Genomic DNA, 16,693 nt, shown 5'->3' with positions numbered 1-16,693 from the left:
TTTCATAGATTCACATGCCTGAATCATTCCCCGTCGCCGAGGCGGGAGTCCCAAGGTAAATAAAAAAGCAGTGCCAAGGTAAATGATAGTAGTAGGCCCTAATAAACAAGGCCTGAGGTCTAGATCCTAGTAGCCTATCTACATCATTATGCTAAAAAGACCAAAGTCTTTGTACCAGCCAATCAGCTATCAGCACCCTCTAGAACACTCTCTGCAGAGCCAGTTTTCCTCAGATTTTTGTTAGCACAAGTGGGAACTCAGTATTCCAAAATAGAGAACTGACTCTCCGGGGAGGAGGGTGGGTGCATGTGAATCTATGAAAGATACCAATACTGGATAAGTGAAGTTACAGGTAAGTAACTTGTTTTCTTTCACATGCCTAAATCAGAGTAGCAAGCAGTATGCCAAGTAATAGTCGGTTGCGGATGGTGGGAGACTTGTACTGATAAACTCCCAGTTGCATCCATATTAATAAGCAACAATTGTAAGGTAACTCAATTTTCCACATGTAAAACATGATCAGAAATTTAAAGAAAACATTAAAAGAGCAATAAAGCCATGGATAGCTAAACTTCATGTACATCCATCTGTTAAAATCGAAATCTATACATATACATCAAAATACATTAAATATATATATATATATATATATATATATATATATATATATATATAAATATATATTTATCTAGATATATTTTTGCAAATATAAAAATAAAGAACACAGATTACCTGAAGTTGTCCTTAAAGAAAAAGGTGTCGTAAGACAGCCTGATCAACTGCTGCATCCTTGTGACTTGTAGATTGAAGGCAGTAATGTCTTGTGAACTTGTGGACATTTTTCCATGTCGCAGCACGGCAGATATTTTCTAGTGTCACTCCCGCAAACAACGCTGTAGACGCTGCCACAGCTCTTGTGGAGTGAGCCTTGACTTTCCTCAGTAATGGCCTGTTCGATTTGATATGGCAGAAATGGATGGCGGAGGCTATCCACCTAGAAATTGTGGCTTTTGTGACTACTGTACCCAGCGTGGTTTGACCGTAAGCCACAAATAGTTGATCAGATTTTCTGAAGGCTCTTGTCCTTTGTAGATAGAATTTTAAACATCTTTTGATGTCTTGAGAATGTAGTGTTTGTTCCGCCGGTGTAGTAGGATTTGGAAAGAAAGTTCTCAACTTCACTGGTTCATTTAAGTGGAACTGTGATGGTACCATAGGTATAAATGTAGGATTAGTTCGAAGAGTGACATAATCCTTAGAGAAATGCAGGAATGGTTCCTTAACAGTGAACGCCTGAATTTCACTTACTCTCCTGGCAGACGTTAGAGCTCGAAGTAGGGCGATCTTCCATGTGAAAAATTTGAGGTCGGCTTTGTGGATGGGCTCGAATGGATGTTTTATTAACTGTGTGATGACAGTATTGAGTTCCCATTCCGGTGGAGGAGGCCTAACCGGAGGGAAAGTTTGGAAAAGACCTTGCATGAACAGCTTGATTAAAGAGGATGAACATAGTGAGGGAAACCTAGCAACTTTCCTGAATCTGGATAGAGCAGCTAGATGGACTTTTACTGATGAAAAAGAAAGTCCAGAGTGAGCCAGATGTAGCAGATATGGAAGAATTTGTTCTGCAGGAGCTTCTATCCGGTTCACACTATTAGATTCACACCAACAGCAAAACCTCTTCCATTTAAGGCGATAAGTCTTCAGTGTGCTTTGGGCTCGTGATTTTGCTAAGATGTCACGGCAATCCTGAGGAATATGAAGGTCTTTAAATTCTAAGAAGTCAGGAGCCATGCGTGTAAATTCAGAGACTGAGGGTCTGGGTGAAGTATCTGCCCCTTGTTCCGCGACAGCATTGTTGGAGTTGGAAGAAGACGGTTAGGTCAGTCCTGGGATAGTTCTTGGAACCAATACTGGTATGGCCACCAGGGGGCAATCAGGATGAGATGGCAGCCCGCCAACTTTATCTTGCCCAACACCCTTGGTATCAATGGGATTGGGGGAAAAGCGTAAGCACAAATCCCTGACCATCGCATTCATTGAGCTCCTGCATTACAGTCCAGACGGCATACGGCTTTTGCAGCGAAAGCACATACCAAGTGATTCAGGATCGACCTTCCGGCCTTCCTCCAGGGTGCGATTAATTTCCGCATGCGAGTACAGATCAACCTGTTCCCCCCACCCGCCCTTACCCACCACTGTCTTGATAAAGACCCGCCGTGACCACCAATCGGGGCACATTAGGGTCGAAACGTCGACGTATAACTCTGGTCAAGTAACCTCCAGGAACGGGCACAGTAACCATCTGCTTCCTTGGAGCATTAACTTAATTGACAAACCTTCCCCCCCACCCCCATTGTACAATATTGTAAAAAGTTGTATATACTGTGTCACTGATTAACACTGCACTATTCACTCTTGTTCACCAATAGTCACTCTTTACCTGTTTTTAGCATTTATTGAAACGCATACGGAATGAAGTAATTTCGTTATGTTGTAATTGTGACTTTTACTATATAAAAAACTGTGAATTTCGGTTGTTTTCAGAGAGGTTTCATTGAATTTGATTGAATATAATTTGTTCATTGTGGCATGAGCTAATACTGCCTTTCCTTGAAGCAATGCATTCTGCTACCCAACAGAACCATTTTTCTTCTTAATCGCACTTACCCAGGTTCTGAGGGACACAGGGTCACCCCTTTTCTGTTAAACATCGCATGGACAGGGCATTCCCTCTTGACCCCTGTTGAGGGTATCTGCTGGCGTAGTACTGGCATTTTTTGTTTTGCTTTGTTGCAAACAAATCCAATGTCGGTTTGCCCCAAGCCTGGAACACTAGGTTCACTTGAATGTGGTCTAATTCCCACTCGTGGCAGGGACCTGCTGAGCTTGTCCACTAGGGTATTGTGGCCTCTAAGATGTTCCGCCTTGAGAGTTATGTTGTGAAGTGGGATATATGAACAGTCATGCCTTTGGAAAGATTTAAGCTGAAAACCTTTTGATGAAATAGGCGTTGAAAAGGTTGTTACCGCCACTAAAGACTTAGTTGCGTGGGTGCGACTTATCTACACTGAGCCCCTAGCACGAGTCACTCTATGTGTATGACATCCTGTTGTATGTGGCGGACTCTTAGTTCACCCTTGATGGACTCATGCATATACTCACTCTTTATGGTCATTTGGGATATGTGAATAATTGGGCTAAGTCACTGGTCTACGTTCTGAATTGGCCAGCCTCAGAGTTGCCCCAGGAATGTGAAATGCAGGTAGTCTTGATGTGTTCCACTATCTCGGGATCTTTGTTACCTCCGAAATAGGCCCTCTTCTACAACAAAAACTTTCAACCGCCCCTGACGCATCTTAAAGAGTGATGTGCAGCATTGGAGGTCCCTGCCATTGTCTTTACACAGTAGGGCTGCACTATTTAAAATAATGGCCCTGCCTCACTTTCTTTACATATTACACAGTGCACCATATCGTATCCTAGCAGCCTATTTTCAAGCCATAGAGTTCTCCCTCATAACGCTGTTATGGGATGAGGGCCCAGCACGAAGTGCTTTAACCTCATTGATGCTCATGACGAGCTGAGTTCGTCATGAGGCACGGCGCTCCGGTGCACATGTCGAGCTCAGCTCATCATGAGCCGTGGAACGCTCACACGCGGGGATAATTCCCCTGCTGTGCTGAGCGTTCCACGGGAACGGGTCTGGTCATGGCGAGCTGAGCTCATCATGAGCACACGAGCGCCGTGCCTCATGATGAGCTGAGCTCGTCATGAGCATGGGGGCGCTGTGCGCGCCCCCCAGCACAGTGGGGGAATTACCCCCGCACGGAAAGGGTTAAACAAACTCACGTAGGGGTGGTATGATGGAGGGATAGCACTACCCAACATCCTGGAGTACTACTGAGCCGCTCAACTTGCGACCATTATTCAATGGGTGCACCTCCCCGCGGATCAACCTGCATTGTGTATGGACAGATTAAGTTTACAACCCAGTGGATACTTAGGGGTCTCTACTCCAGGACTCAGCACTTGACACGCCAGGTACCTGTGGTGATCACGGCTACAATCTGGTACACTACATGTGCAGCCCTGGGATGAAAGGTTAAAATAACCCAGGTCACCCACTTGTGGGATTCTGAAGTATTGGGCACCCTAGTTAGGCAACCTGGGTTTGACAAGTAGAGCCTTTCCAGAGTGGGAGACAGTGCTTCAGTCACTGCCTTACAGTGTCACTATCCAGGTCCGACACACCCTCCGAGTGGCACTTTCCCATGGAGAAGAGCTACTTAAATCCTCCCCTTTGGAGGACAGACTGCTTGATAGTGATATGCCCTGACAAGCGACTTCACTCACATACCACAAACTGATTAACAAATCCCCTGACACTCTCCAATGTTTGTGGGAACTCTGGAACCTAGATTTGGGAGTTCCGGAGGGTGACAAATGGCCTGAAGCTCTTGCCTCCTCAAGAGAGATAGCGATTAGCTCTGGGCTTTGCTTGGTACAGCTTAAGATACTACACAGGTCATACTATTCATGCACCACCATGATGAAAATGGGAAGGGCAACAGATGCGTACTGTGGCCGGTGGTGTGGGCAGCTGGGCATCATTTATCATATCACTTGGGATTGCCCGGCAGTGTGGTGCGATTGGGAATCAGTGGTCATTTGTATGAACAGTCTGTGCGGCAGTAACATGCCACTCTCGGTGAAATGGTGTTTGCTCAATATTTGGGATGTTACTGATCTGAATTGTATGGAAGGAACCTGGATGACTCTGGGACTGGGGATCACCAAGCGCAAAATTGTTCGATTGTGGGTGGCGGAGATGGCACCCTGCCTAAGAAGTCAGTGTGAGACATGGATTGGTGGATGGTGGCTGAAAAGGTGGTTTATGAAGGCAGGGACTGTCCAAAAAAGTGGGAGAAAATTTTAGGCAACTAGAATAAATACTGTGTACCTCCCTCACTCATGCATGTGCGACTGTGTTTCCTCCTTAATGGCTACATTGCTGGTGCTCCAGTTACCAAGTGGGGGAACAACGGTTGGGATCTATGTCTGCAATGTATTGATGGTCTGATGCTTTTAGTCTACCTCTTGATAAATGGTTGTGATGTGGTTAGGTGCTTTGCACAATTTGTCGTTTTTTATTACTTAATAAAAAGAACGTTAAAAGACAAAATAAGTTTACGAAAAAACTTTTTGGATGGCACACATCTATAAAAGAGTAGTAACATATAATACCTCATGTGATACCGCGTCAAACTGCCCAAACAGTTGGCCCATGGTAATGGATTTAGGATTCACAGTCCTGAAAATGACCTTCTCCTCATCAGCTCCATGTTCATTCATTAGTGACAGGGTATCAGCGAGGATATTCAGAACTTTGGTTTTCCCTGCAAAAGGCTCTCCAACCAGCATGAAACTATGAGATAAAATAAAATGTATTAACAGATGAGAATGTAGATTTGATTTTTGCATTACACAGGACCAGTATGACAATGGTAATTAAAGACTAGTGTATAGTTTACCCTATCCGTCTTGGCTACTTCCAAGCTCTGTATCTATGGTGATACAAAAGCATTTTAAAAAGAATGTGTTTTTTGAAAGACATCAAAATGGCTTTAGACCCATTCACAGCATTCAGGCTACCACCCAAGCAGAGGTGCTTTACATCTGATGAAACCTCGATGAGCTGGTGTTGGAGCTAGCCCTGTAAATCTGATTCACAGATGTTTACATTGCCTACCCTGCACTTTTCTACACCAAGTTTTATCAAGCATTTGCAATGCAATAGGTCTCGCATTTACGCGAGTTTAAGCTAGTGGCATTGTAAATAACAATGCGTTTTATTTATGTTTCAAAAACCAAAACAAGACCTATTATTTTTGTTTTTTAAAACATACATAAAAGGCATTGTCATTTACAATGCCAATAGTTTAAACTCGCGTAAATGCGAGACCTATTGCATTGCAAATTTTTGTTTGATTGCCTTTCAGTAACTCACCAGGAAGATTCTGTTCACCATCACTTAGTGCAGCCAGGGATGGGATTTCTGGGCTGTGTTTCTGGGTGAAACCCTGACTAATGGAAGTCCTTCATTATGGCAGCCTTGCAGGCAACGCTGTGTAGGGACAGCCAAGCACTCAAAGAAACCCCAGCAAGCAGGCCTGCCATGTATACTGGAAGCGCAGCATGCAGCCCTGTGAAGAGACAGCCATGCACACTTGAAGTCCTGCAGGACCCCCCGTGAATACTGGCAGCCTTCCACATTGGCAGACTCGGCTGGCACTGGCAGGCCAGGGTAGTCAGCCATGCAAGCCATTCTCCACAACAGAGGTCCTGCAGGTAGCCATCTCTACTGGCAGCTCTGCATGCATACATTATGCCCTGTCAGTCTGGGACACTGGTACATGCGGGAAGCACTGCAACGTAGATACCCTACTGCACGGTAACGTGTACTGACGGCAGTGAGATGAAATAGCCTCGAATAAACACAGCCATGAGGGCAACTTTTAGCGCAGACAGACTTGGCTCCTGCTGTACCCCATTGTGTACTGACACACCTGTACCTGGGCAGCCCTGCCATCGTATGACAGCGGTATGGACACGCAACACTGAATTAAAGGAAGTGGTACTATGTGAGCACGATGCAAGAAAGAGCTGGCAGCTTCCGTAGCATGTGTTTACAATCAGCTTTCGAGCCCAGCAGCTGTCGTGCACGACTCGACTGCAGCAGTACTCTTCTCTCCAGTTATGCTATAGGAGGCTGGCATTCGCCCATGACTTGGAGGGAGAGGGGCAGGTGGTGGTAGCCAATGACGTGCCGCGAAGTGGCCCAAATGTGTTTGCGGAGACCAGACTGGAAAGAGTTGATCCAGACAGCCAAGGAGGCCCTTGATCTATATACAGTTAAGGCACGCCCACATCTCCTTGTAATCTGGCACCCAAGCTTGGATATATAGCCAAAGGTACATCGATGCAAAAAACAACAAGATGTCACCATGAGAGTGAATTATTTACAACAAGGGGTGGTGAGGGACAGAGTCTCTGAATTAAGCAGAATACTCTCACCCAGTCAAGAGATCAGGGCTAGATCCAACACCATGAGAGTGAAAGCATACCATGCGCGCGTACTGCTCAAACGCCGCGAGCGCGGACAGGAGATGTGCGTACGCGTGCACAACTCCTGTACAAGCTGTCGCCGTGAGAGGGAAAGCACGCCATGTGTGCGTTCTGATCAAACGCCGCAAGCGCGGACAGGAGATGTACATACATGTGCACAACTCCTGTACAAGCTGTAGCCACAAGAGTGAAATCGCACCATGCGCGCATTCTGTTCAAACACCGCAGCACGTACAGGAGATGTGCTTACGCGTGCACAACTCCTGTCCTCTGCACGCGTGCACATGTCCTGTCCCCCTTCGGCCAAGAAACCGAGAACAATAGATCTCGCCAAGGCGAGCAGCGCATGCGCGGCGTTGCTAGGCAAGACCTAAAAACGGGGATGAAAGACCTAGTCTTGAACTGGATTAACTCTTTTCTGCTCAAAGGCACACAGTATAACTGGCCATCTACCCGTTCTCACATCAAAAGATAATGGGCCTGATTATGAATTGGAATTTCTTAATAGTTGGTAGGTTTTTCAGAGTATGGGAAAACCATACCTGACTTTTCCGGCCGGTGAAGAGTATGGGAAAACCATACCTGACTTTTCCGACCGGTGATTCTGGATGGAAAAATTGCATCAGGCTTTGGATGCAGCAGCCAGTGGAAGTGCCTTTAATGTGAGCGATCAGCAAACATTTCAGGTATATTTTTATGTTACAGACCATTCGGGTAATTTTTTAGTGCAAACCTACAAGCGCCAGTGTTTTGAACATGAGTGACCGGAAATCAACTCGAAATTACATTTTCGAGTTGAATTTTCAGCAGAACAAACAGTTAAGGTCATTGTTTGTGTTTGAGATGCATTTTGACTAATTTTGTGATAAGTAAGAGTTTTGCACACCCCTAGAAATTACTCATATAGACTAATTTAGTAGACATTCTTAGTTTACACACATCTCTTACATGAGGGGCTTGAAAAAGTCAAATAGCTATATCCAAAAAATACTTGTAAAGCAGCGGGCAGATTGTCTTTGTTTCATGGATGCATTGGCCCAAAGGCATTAGGCTCCAGGTAGTTTGCAATCAGGACGAGAATCTAAGCAAAGAAGTGCTGATGAGCCTTTAAGAGAGGCAATTGTGTTGGGGCACACAGGAGCTGAAAACAAGAGAACACCTAGGATACCTATTTCTGTAGTGTCCTGCTGGACACAACTAGTGTTTGTCATGTAGCTACCTTCTGCCACTCCCATAGGGCTGGCTTTACTCCCACCACACACCTATCCAACACAGGTGTCATCGGTCAGGTCCTTCATTCATCTAACATTTGGGCTTAAGTCCCACATGACAGCACTCCCTGCTCATCCCCGTTTCTGTTCAAGACGAAAGCAACAAAACTGCAGGCACTGCTGAATGTGCCCCAGTATTGGCAAACTGCACTAGGATACCAGCAGCACATTTCACTCAAGCCAGCTCTGAAGAGGGCCAATAATAACTGCCAGATCCGAGATCAAATTGCATCCCACTCTTTCCTATCACTGTCTGGTGAAAACTATAAACAGACAGTCAGTCTCAGATGCATCTGTTCTGAGTCTGCATCAAGTGGAAATGGACACATGATATTTTCTTCAAAGGTCCTTTGTGAAATCACAACCAATCGAGAACCTACAAGAGGTGACTCATGATCCAGCACTACCCAGCCCCCAGCAGGATATAGGACTAGGCTGTGGTATAAGGTTGTTTGCTTGTGCTGTGTTGTTATCTCTTAAGGTGATGTCATGATCAGCCTTTTAGCTAAGTCCCTTGTTGTATTTTGGAATGCACCTGCTCTGGTTGTCTGTAGGGGTAAACAATGTTTACCTGTAAAAGCTTTCCCCGCAGGGAATTTCAACGTGGTTGTTACAACGACCGCATTGTAACCACGCATACCATTACTCCGCAAGACGGAACAACGACTTGCGGAGGGGCAGAAGGTTTTGGATTTAAAATCGAACACCTTCCTTACTGTCCGCACAGACTGGAGTTGGAATACTAAATTATACTATTCCAACATCCAGCGCCCCCTTCCGCAAGTAGTTGTTACGACTTGCGGGGTAATGGTATGCGTGGTTACAACGTGGTCGTTGTAACAACCGTCTTGTAATTCCCTGTGGGGAAAAATAATGCGTGAAAAAGAGCAATATTCATCTGTAGTTTGCGGTTGACAAGAAGGACCAGGGCCGAGCATACCTCAACGCTTGGCCGATTAATATGACTCAGCCTTAGTCCTGTAAATAACAATACATCTTTGTTCAGACTACATTGAAATGTGACATATTTGTGAACCAGTCGCAGACTCACACCCTCCATTCTAAATTGTAATAGATTATTTGTGCCTTCAACCTGATATGGTACATGGCTATGTACTCTTGCCCACTGTACAGGATACACTAATATAAATCAGAAAATTATACTGCCAAAATACCCCTGGAATAAACATGATAACATAAGTAGGAGGTATTATAGTAATCTTACCCATGCCTCACAATCATCATTTCATAGGTTTGTATGATTTTGTTAAGAAAAACCTTGACAGGCTGCACATTATGTTTGCTGCAGCATATATTAGCGTCTTCCAAGAAAACCTGAAAAGGAAAAGCAAAGAAACTGTCAGAGGACTGATGTCTTCACTAAAAATATAAAAGTCACATTCTTAGGGCGTTTATGTAACAGAGAGGAAGAGAGAGAGCAAGGGAGGGAGGATGAGCGGGTAACAGAGAGAGACAAAGAGAACGCGTCAGAGAGCTAGAGAAGATCATTGGGAAGGGACAGGGAGCGAGAAAGAGAGGAGAGATACGAGAACGATGGGGGAGAGAGATCAAAGAGAGAGAGGGAGGACTAGAGGGCCACAGATACAGAGAGAGGAGCAGAAAGAGAGATACCGTGTGCCTATGTGGGGGTGCGAGTGCATGTCTTATTTTCCTATAACCATTGGGTATTTTGTACTGAGCCTGGGCAAAGTCGAGTAACTTACAGCCTGATTCATCAAGCGAAATGCGCTCTCAAAAGGGCCAGATTCTGAGAATCTGGCCCTTTGCGAGTGCAATTTTTGCATTTGGGATTCATCATCCCAAATGCAAAAATCGCTAATAAAGAATTCGCTAAATTGCGAGGATTAGCATTTAAGGAATCTCTATTAGAGATTCCTTAAATGCTATTCATGAAACATTTAAAAATTGCGAATTTGCAATTTAGGACCGCTGTTTACCACGAGGTCAAACCTCGTGGTAAATAGCGAAAACTTAGAAAAATGCATTTAAATGCATTTTTCTAAGTTGCATGTTACACACACACATGTCCTTTGGACATGTGTGTGCACAACATCAGTGTAAATTCACATTTCAGGGGTGCTACAGGGTGTCCTTTGGACACCCCTGCACCCTTGAAATCGCATCCTTATTTGCGATTAGCAAATTGCTAATCGCAAATAAGGAATAACTCCCCATTCATTCCTATGGGCCTGTAGGCCCATAGGAATGCATGGGGAGTTATTCCTTATTTGCGATTAGCAATTTGCTAATCGCAAATAAGGAACATGTAGGAATCGCAATATTTTTTGCAATTCCTACATGAATCCCGTTTTGCAAGTCCTTAATAGGGATTCCTTATGAATCGCTATTAAAGACTCGCAAAACGGGTCTTTGATGAATCTGGCAGTTAGAACCTAAGTAAAGCAATAGAGTGAAAGTTTGATCATGTGTTTCTAAACTAAAGCAAACCAACGTGACCCTTGTCTCTTAAATACCATGCCTGCTGCCTTCTTTTGAAAAGTCGGAACACACTGTGGAGTCACCAGCCATTATCAAAGCTGCAGTCCCACACGCCAAGCATGGTAATACACTAATTGCGGTGAACTTGTGCAGCATATATTCATTACAATCGCCTAATAATGTCAAAATATGGTCCAAATGTGTAAATCAATGATGATGCCTAATCAATAGCACTAAGACCAAAATAAACGAAATGACTCACCTTGTAGTCCGCTTCAGGCAGGATGCTGCCTGGGAACAAATCACTAGTAATGCCATTAAAGAGGGGTATGTCATGTGACAAAAACTTGGGTTCATTCACATCTTTAATTGATCGAAGAAGCTGAAAGCAGGGAGGAGAAATTAAACTATTAATAAATAAGTAAATAACCGTTATAAAATGCAGTTTAAAAAACTTATTGTGCAATGCTATTGACTTGAAAATGAGTTCCCAAAGCCACCTCACAACCTTCTGAAGGTGATTAAAAAAATCTCTCTTTGGCGGGGTTGACCTAACACGAAGGGAAACAACAACGCTCGAGTGAGATTGCCGGTCCCTGGGGGAAGTAGGGTCGCAGACCAGTCTTCCCCCGGGGTGCTTCGCGCGAGCGTAAGGGCATGCTGGGGGGAGGGTCAAGGGGTTGGACAATGGGAGGGATTAGGGTGGGATATAAGGGCGCTGGGGAGGAGAGCTCTTCCTCTTACTGCACCTGGCACCACCGGCGAATGTTAGAAAAATGTAGTCCACCCACCCACCCTGCAAGTTTGGGGGCAAGGGTTATGGGTCGGTCGAGCATGCCAGTTTAGGACAGGTTGTAGGTTTTAGGGTTGGCAGTACTTCGTAGGGGTGGGGAGTCACAGATGGGCACATCCACCCCTCGGGGGGGGAACAGGTGTTGGATGTGGGTGCGGGATGCAAGAGAGCCACAGCAGGAGATCCAAGAAAGGAGGTTGAAAGATAAGTGAAGACGAGAATGGAGAGATGGAGAAGGTCGCAGAGTTAAATGGGATGAGAGAAACAGGTGTGAGGGTTGAGGATGGATGGATTGAATGAAGGGGTTGCTGATAGGAAATGTTATAGTTATTTGATGTTTTGGTTAATGTAGTTTGTTAAAAACCGTGTCCGAATAAAATGGCCTTTTACGCTTCAAGTATCAGCGTGGAGTGTAATTATTGCGCGACTCAGTCTCCTCAGCACCAGTGTTCTTTGCTTTTCTCCACTCCTAATGGGGAAAGAACCCTGGCCCACAGAGCAGAGGCGCAACTAGAGCCACATTTCGGGGGGGGGGGAGGCTAAGAACATTTTTCGGGGGGGGGGGGGCTGAACCTTTAATCAGTAGGCAGAGTGGAGCTGCAGGGGCTCTTAGAAGGGGTGAAACAACTGCAAGGTCTAATTAACATTCAAATGGTCTTTTAAAGACCTGTGAAACGTTCAGGTGCGGCTCTGTGTGTGCCCGGGATCTGTCTCATCCCGGGCTGCCACACACGACGGGGGGGGGGGGCTGAAGCCCGGTGAGTCCAATGGGTGTTGCGCGCCTGCCACAGAGTGACATTTAGCAGAGCCGCCGGGGAGTGAAGTGAGGATTTCCAGCTACAATTCCACTTCGAGAACGCAGCACACTTGCTACCCGCACTCCATTTTTTTTTCCGCAGAGTTTTATTTAGCGCGTACTTGACCCGAATCCGAATCGGGTATCAGAGCACTTTACATAGCACCAGTTACGTTACATGAGGACATACATTAATTTTTTGTTAGGCACAGGGAGATTAACCCCCAGATGCATCAAAGTTATGTTTTGCGAGTCCTTAATAGCGAATTTTAAGGATTCGCTATTAAAGACTCACAAAACGGGATGCATGTAGGAATCGCAATATTATTTGCGATTCCTACTGATTCCTAATTTGCGATTAGCTAATTGCTAATCGCAAATAAGGAATGGCTTTCCCATTCATTCCTATGGGCCTAAAGGCCCATAGGAATGAACAGTGAGTCATTCCTTATTTGCGATTAGCAATTAGCTAATCGCAAATGTGCTGCAATTTCAAGGGTGCAAGGGTGTCCAAAGTACACCATGTTGCACCCCTGAAATGGTAATGTTCACCGGTGTTGCGCACACACATGTCCCAAGGACATGTGTGTGTGTAACATACAACTTAGAAAAATGCACTGAAGTGCATATTTCTACGTTTTTGCTATTTACCACGTAGTTTGACTTCGCGATGAATAGCGGCCTCAGATTGTGAATTCGCAATCTAGGAATGGTTCATGCATTGCATTTATGGAATCGCAAATTGCGATTCCTTAAATGCAATCGCAATTTGAGAACTCGCAATTATTTGCGAATTCTTAAATTGCGAGTGCATGAACCCTTGATGCATCACAAATGCCATTTTTGCGGGCGCAAATGGCAGAATTTTGCGATTCGCACCGTTTGCGCACGCAAAAATGCTTGATGCATCTACCTGTAAGTGATTTGCCCAGAAGCACAGGAGGTTTTAGCGTCTTTACCGAGACTCGAACCCAGTTCCCCAGGTCCAAGGTCGAGCGCCCCAGCAAGGCCGTGAGTCACGATCCGGTGGCAGCGCATTGTGTAATTATTTATGTTGCAGCTTTGTTTCGACGTATGTTGCCACCCTTTTCCCATATTCCCTGAACTGAAGAGGCGGGACAATAAGATGTGTGAGATTTATGGCCCCAAATTTGCCTCGGCAAGGCCTGCAGGCTCACTTAACTAAAACTATGACGCATTTCCTTTAATTCCTCTTTATGAAAATCTGTGATGCAGCCCAGACAGCCACCTCATATAAATGGGCTACAGAAGGTAATTCTTCTCAGATCTCTACCTAAGCCAATACCTGGACCTGACTTTAGATGGGTGTTATTTTATTCCGGCGCCATCTCTGAAATACAGCGAATTCACTGGCCATTGTTACGGAGCCCATTTCAAAACTCATAATTTATCCCGCAACAGGCCTCTGGTACCCCACTAATAACACACAGAACCTTGCCACACGTTTGTAGACCAGCGGCTGGAGAATTGCTACTACTTGTTAGGATGATATAACTTCTCATAATAGTACTTACAGCTGCGTCTCTGATCCGGGTCATCTCAAGTTCCTCCTGCTCAGTGCTCCTTAGCCAATTGCTAATTCTTGGTTGATGTTGTGGGATTTACCCGTGCCTCATTTTTTTTAACAATTACCTACAGGCAATTGGATGTTCACTTCTGTGGCACGACTGACTGCAACTCTTTAACTTTAATCTTGATCCACACTTATGGACTTTTATTCTTAACCACTACCTGCATCTCGACAACTTTTGCCCACAGCTGCAAAATGGCAGAAAAAGACTCCAAACCCGGGCACAAAAAGTACGAAACCTGAACCCCCACTGCCTGAGTCTCCTATAAAAGGTAAAACACAACTAAAACAAATGATGGACACCACCCTTAAAAAGTTAACTGATGTACTCCAGCTAGCCCAGACAATGATAAACAGCATGGACATTATTCAACAAGATGTGGCAGGAATGAGATCAGACATTAAACAAATTATAGATAAACCCTCAGCGGCGGAACAGCGCATCAGGGATCATGAAGATAAGTCCTTGTGCACGAAGTAAGATCTTAGCTCAATGCACAAAATATCTATCAAAGCAAGCACAAGGAGATGATGGACTGTGCGCTGAAACTTTTCAGACACTCACCCCCAGTCACAGATCTGGGTTGAATCTATCATCATTCTTTAGCTCACTTCACCACCCCAGATTGGACCCAGCCATATGCAAATCAGTCTTGACCCTGTGCCCCATGGGAACAGTCCAGCCCGAATTTCCAAGTCAGGTCTTCCCTGGACCACAAACAAGCCAGGCTAACTTGACTTCAGTGGCAAAGTGAGCAAGGAACCCACGTCTGGGCATAACATGCCAACTTAGGGCAAACAAAGCAAACAAATTAATCTCCTTGTTTTTAATTTGTCTACAAGTTTACAACACGTAAATCCCGGCATCAGTCTTGTTGACAAACAGCATGAAATTCTGAGTGCATGATTTGTATATCAGCGAATATTACATGTGCGCTATGCACATTGGCAAATACTGCCTGATGTTGAATCATATTTTGAGTGTAAATTAGGAGTTTTCTCCTCAAACTGGTCCCTTTGTCCATGCATCATGTGACCTTTGAAGGTGAGCATTGACCTGATATTCAATTTTCATGCAAGATACCACAAAGTGAATTTTGAAACAATTCATGCATTCTTGTATAATGTTTATGACATTTCCCAAAACAACATTTCACAATTTCACCCTGGCCTAAGGCTCCAGGCACTCTAGAAAAGTATTTAAAAAGAGGATTTGAAAGTTCCAGTTTCCTTTAAACAAAGAGCAAAACCAATACTTTTTTCAATATTGTCTCTGCATTAAGTGCAAGCTATACGTCGTCTTTTTATAGGCACAGTGATTTCGGTAATAGAATTTCCTTTCTCGCATACCAATTCATAATAATCCGTAGAATTTGAAAAATACTCACAAGTATATCTTCATTCTCATCTGGAAATTTCAGCTTTAGGTTCCCAGCAGCTATTAACACAGCCTTCACTGCACGCATACCGTAGTCATAGTGGAACTGAGATGAAAGTTGTTCTGAGCAAAGCCTGTAGGTCATAACTATCTTCACTGACAAGGGTTTGGCACGAAAAAATCCATAGGAGTACAAAGATATCTCCGCTATCAAAGCATAATTAGGAACCATCATGGCCACAGTGCGGAACAGAACCTGCAACATAATTTACAATGAACAGGCAGGTTTAATAAGTTTATTTTTTTTTAAAAAGCAGATCTAAGAAAAAAATGGTAATCGAAATGGAATTTGTGCTCTACCCCCTCAAATTTGATCTTCATTACAATGTTGTTGGACTATAGTAACCAAGCGCATACTGAATAAAGTAGGCTTGCAAAAACAGTAAAAAAATTATAATAAACAAATAATTTGAACATTTTTGCACTAAAAAAGGAAGTAGACCACTTTTATTTCTTACATAGAATCGCAGAAGACATAGGAAATATTTATTTTCTCACAGAAAAAAGCAATAAAGTAAATAATCAGTAATTTGTAATATAGACCTTTTTTGAGTTCTTATTGATTCTTACCGATTCGGTATTACATTTATAATCGAGTAATCAGTTATCAATCACGTTCTAAAACAATATCAAGGCTCAGCATTTTAACTACTAGAGCACACACTGCCCCCCTCAGATCATTTCCTCTTCACTGAACATAATCTTGCTTCCGGTTTCCATTCTTTTGAACAGCGAACTAGTCGGAGAGGAAATTAAAACGGTATCTAACGCTCCTTCCCTAAAACTATGTTGACAAGTATGGAGCTGGGGTCCATTTTTTGTAACAACTTGACTCTTTCGACACTCCCAGCTCTTTCGGAGGAGGAGTTGGAGAAATTGGCTGCTAAAGTGAAATCTGGATCCCCTGTGGACCCACTCAGGCCAGCTCAATTTAAAGACTCAGCGGCTTTTTGCTTGCCACCTATTCGCCACCGTATCAATCTATCCCTCTCTTCGGGTATAGTCCCTTCGAGATGGAAGGAAGCGTATGTCACCCCCATCCTGAAAAAACCCTCACTGGACCCTCTAAAACTCGAGAACTACCGGCCTATCTCCCTCCTGCCATGGGCTGCGAAGGTGACAGAAGCCCATGTAAACGGCATTCTGTCCAATCATCTTCAATCTGCCAACATTTTAGACCTTTCGCAGAATGGCTTTCGTGCTGGACATAGCACTG

General features: G+C 44.3%; 1 protein-coding gene across 1 annotated transcript in view; it reads right to left on the bottom strand.

Moving 5' to 3' along the window:
- DNAH12 (dynein axonemal heavy chain 12) overlaps positions 1-16,693 on the bottom strand; it is a 1,534,490-nt gene that overhangs the window by 930,836 nt on the left and 586,961 nt on the right. Inside the window, exons 28-31 of the mRNA XM_078661571.1 lie at positions 15,428-15,673; positions 11,122-11,241; positions 9,625-9,734; positions 5,248-5,428 (exon numbers count right to left, since the gene is read on the bottom strand). Coding sequence (XP_078517697.1) covers positions 5,248-5,428; positions 9,625-9,734; positions 11,122-11,241; positions 15,428-15,673 — 657 coding nt within the window. The remainder of the gene's footprint in view (positions 1-5,247; positions 5,429-9,624; positions 9,735-11,121; positions 11,242-15,427; positions 15,674-16,693) is intronic.

This window comes from Lissotriton helveticus, chromosome 9 (genome assembly GCF_964261635.1).
Source record: "Lissotriton helveticus chromosome 9, aLisHel1.1, whole genome shotgun sequence".
In the NCBI taxonomy this organism is placed as follows: Eukaryota; Metazoa; Chordata; class Amphibia; order Caudata; family Salamandridae; genus Lissotriton; species Lissotriton helveticus.
This window is presented reverse-complemented; position numbering and strand designations above follow the sequence as displayed.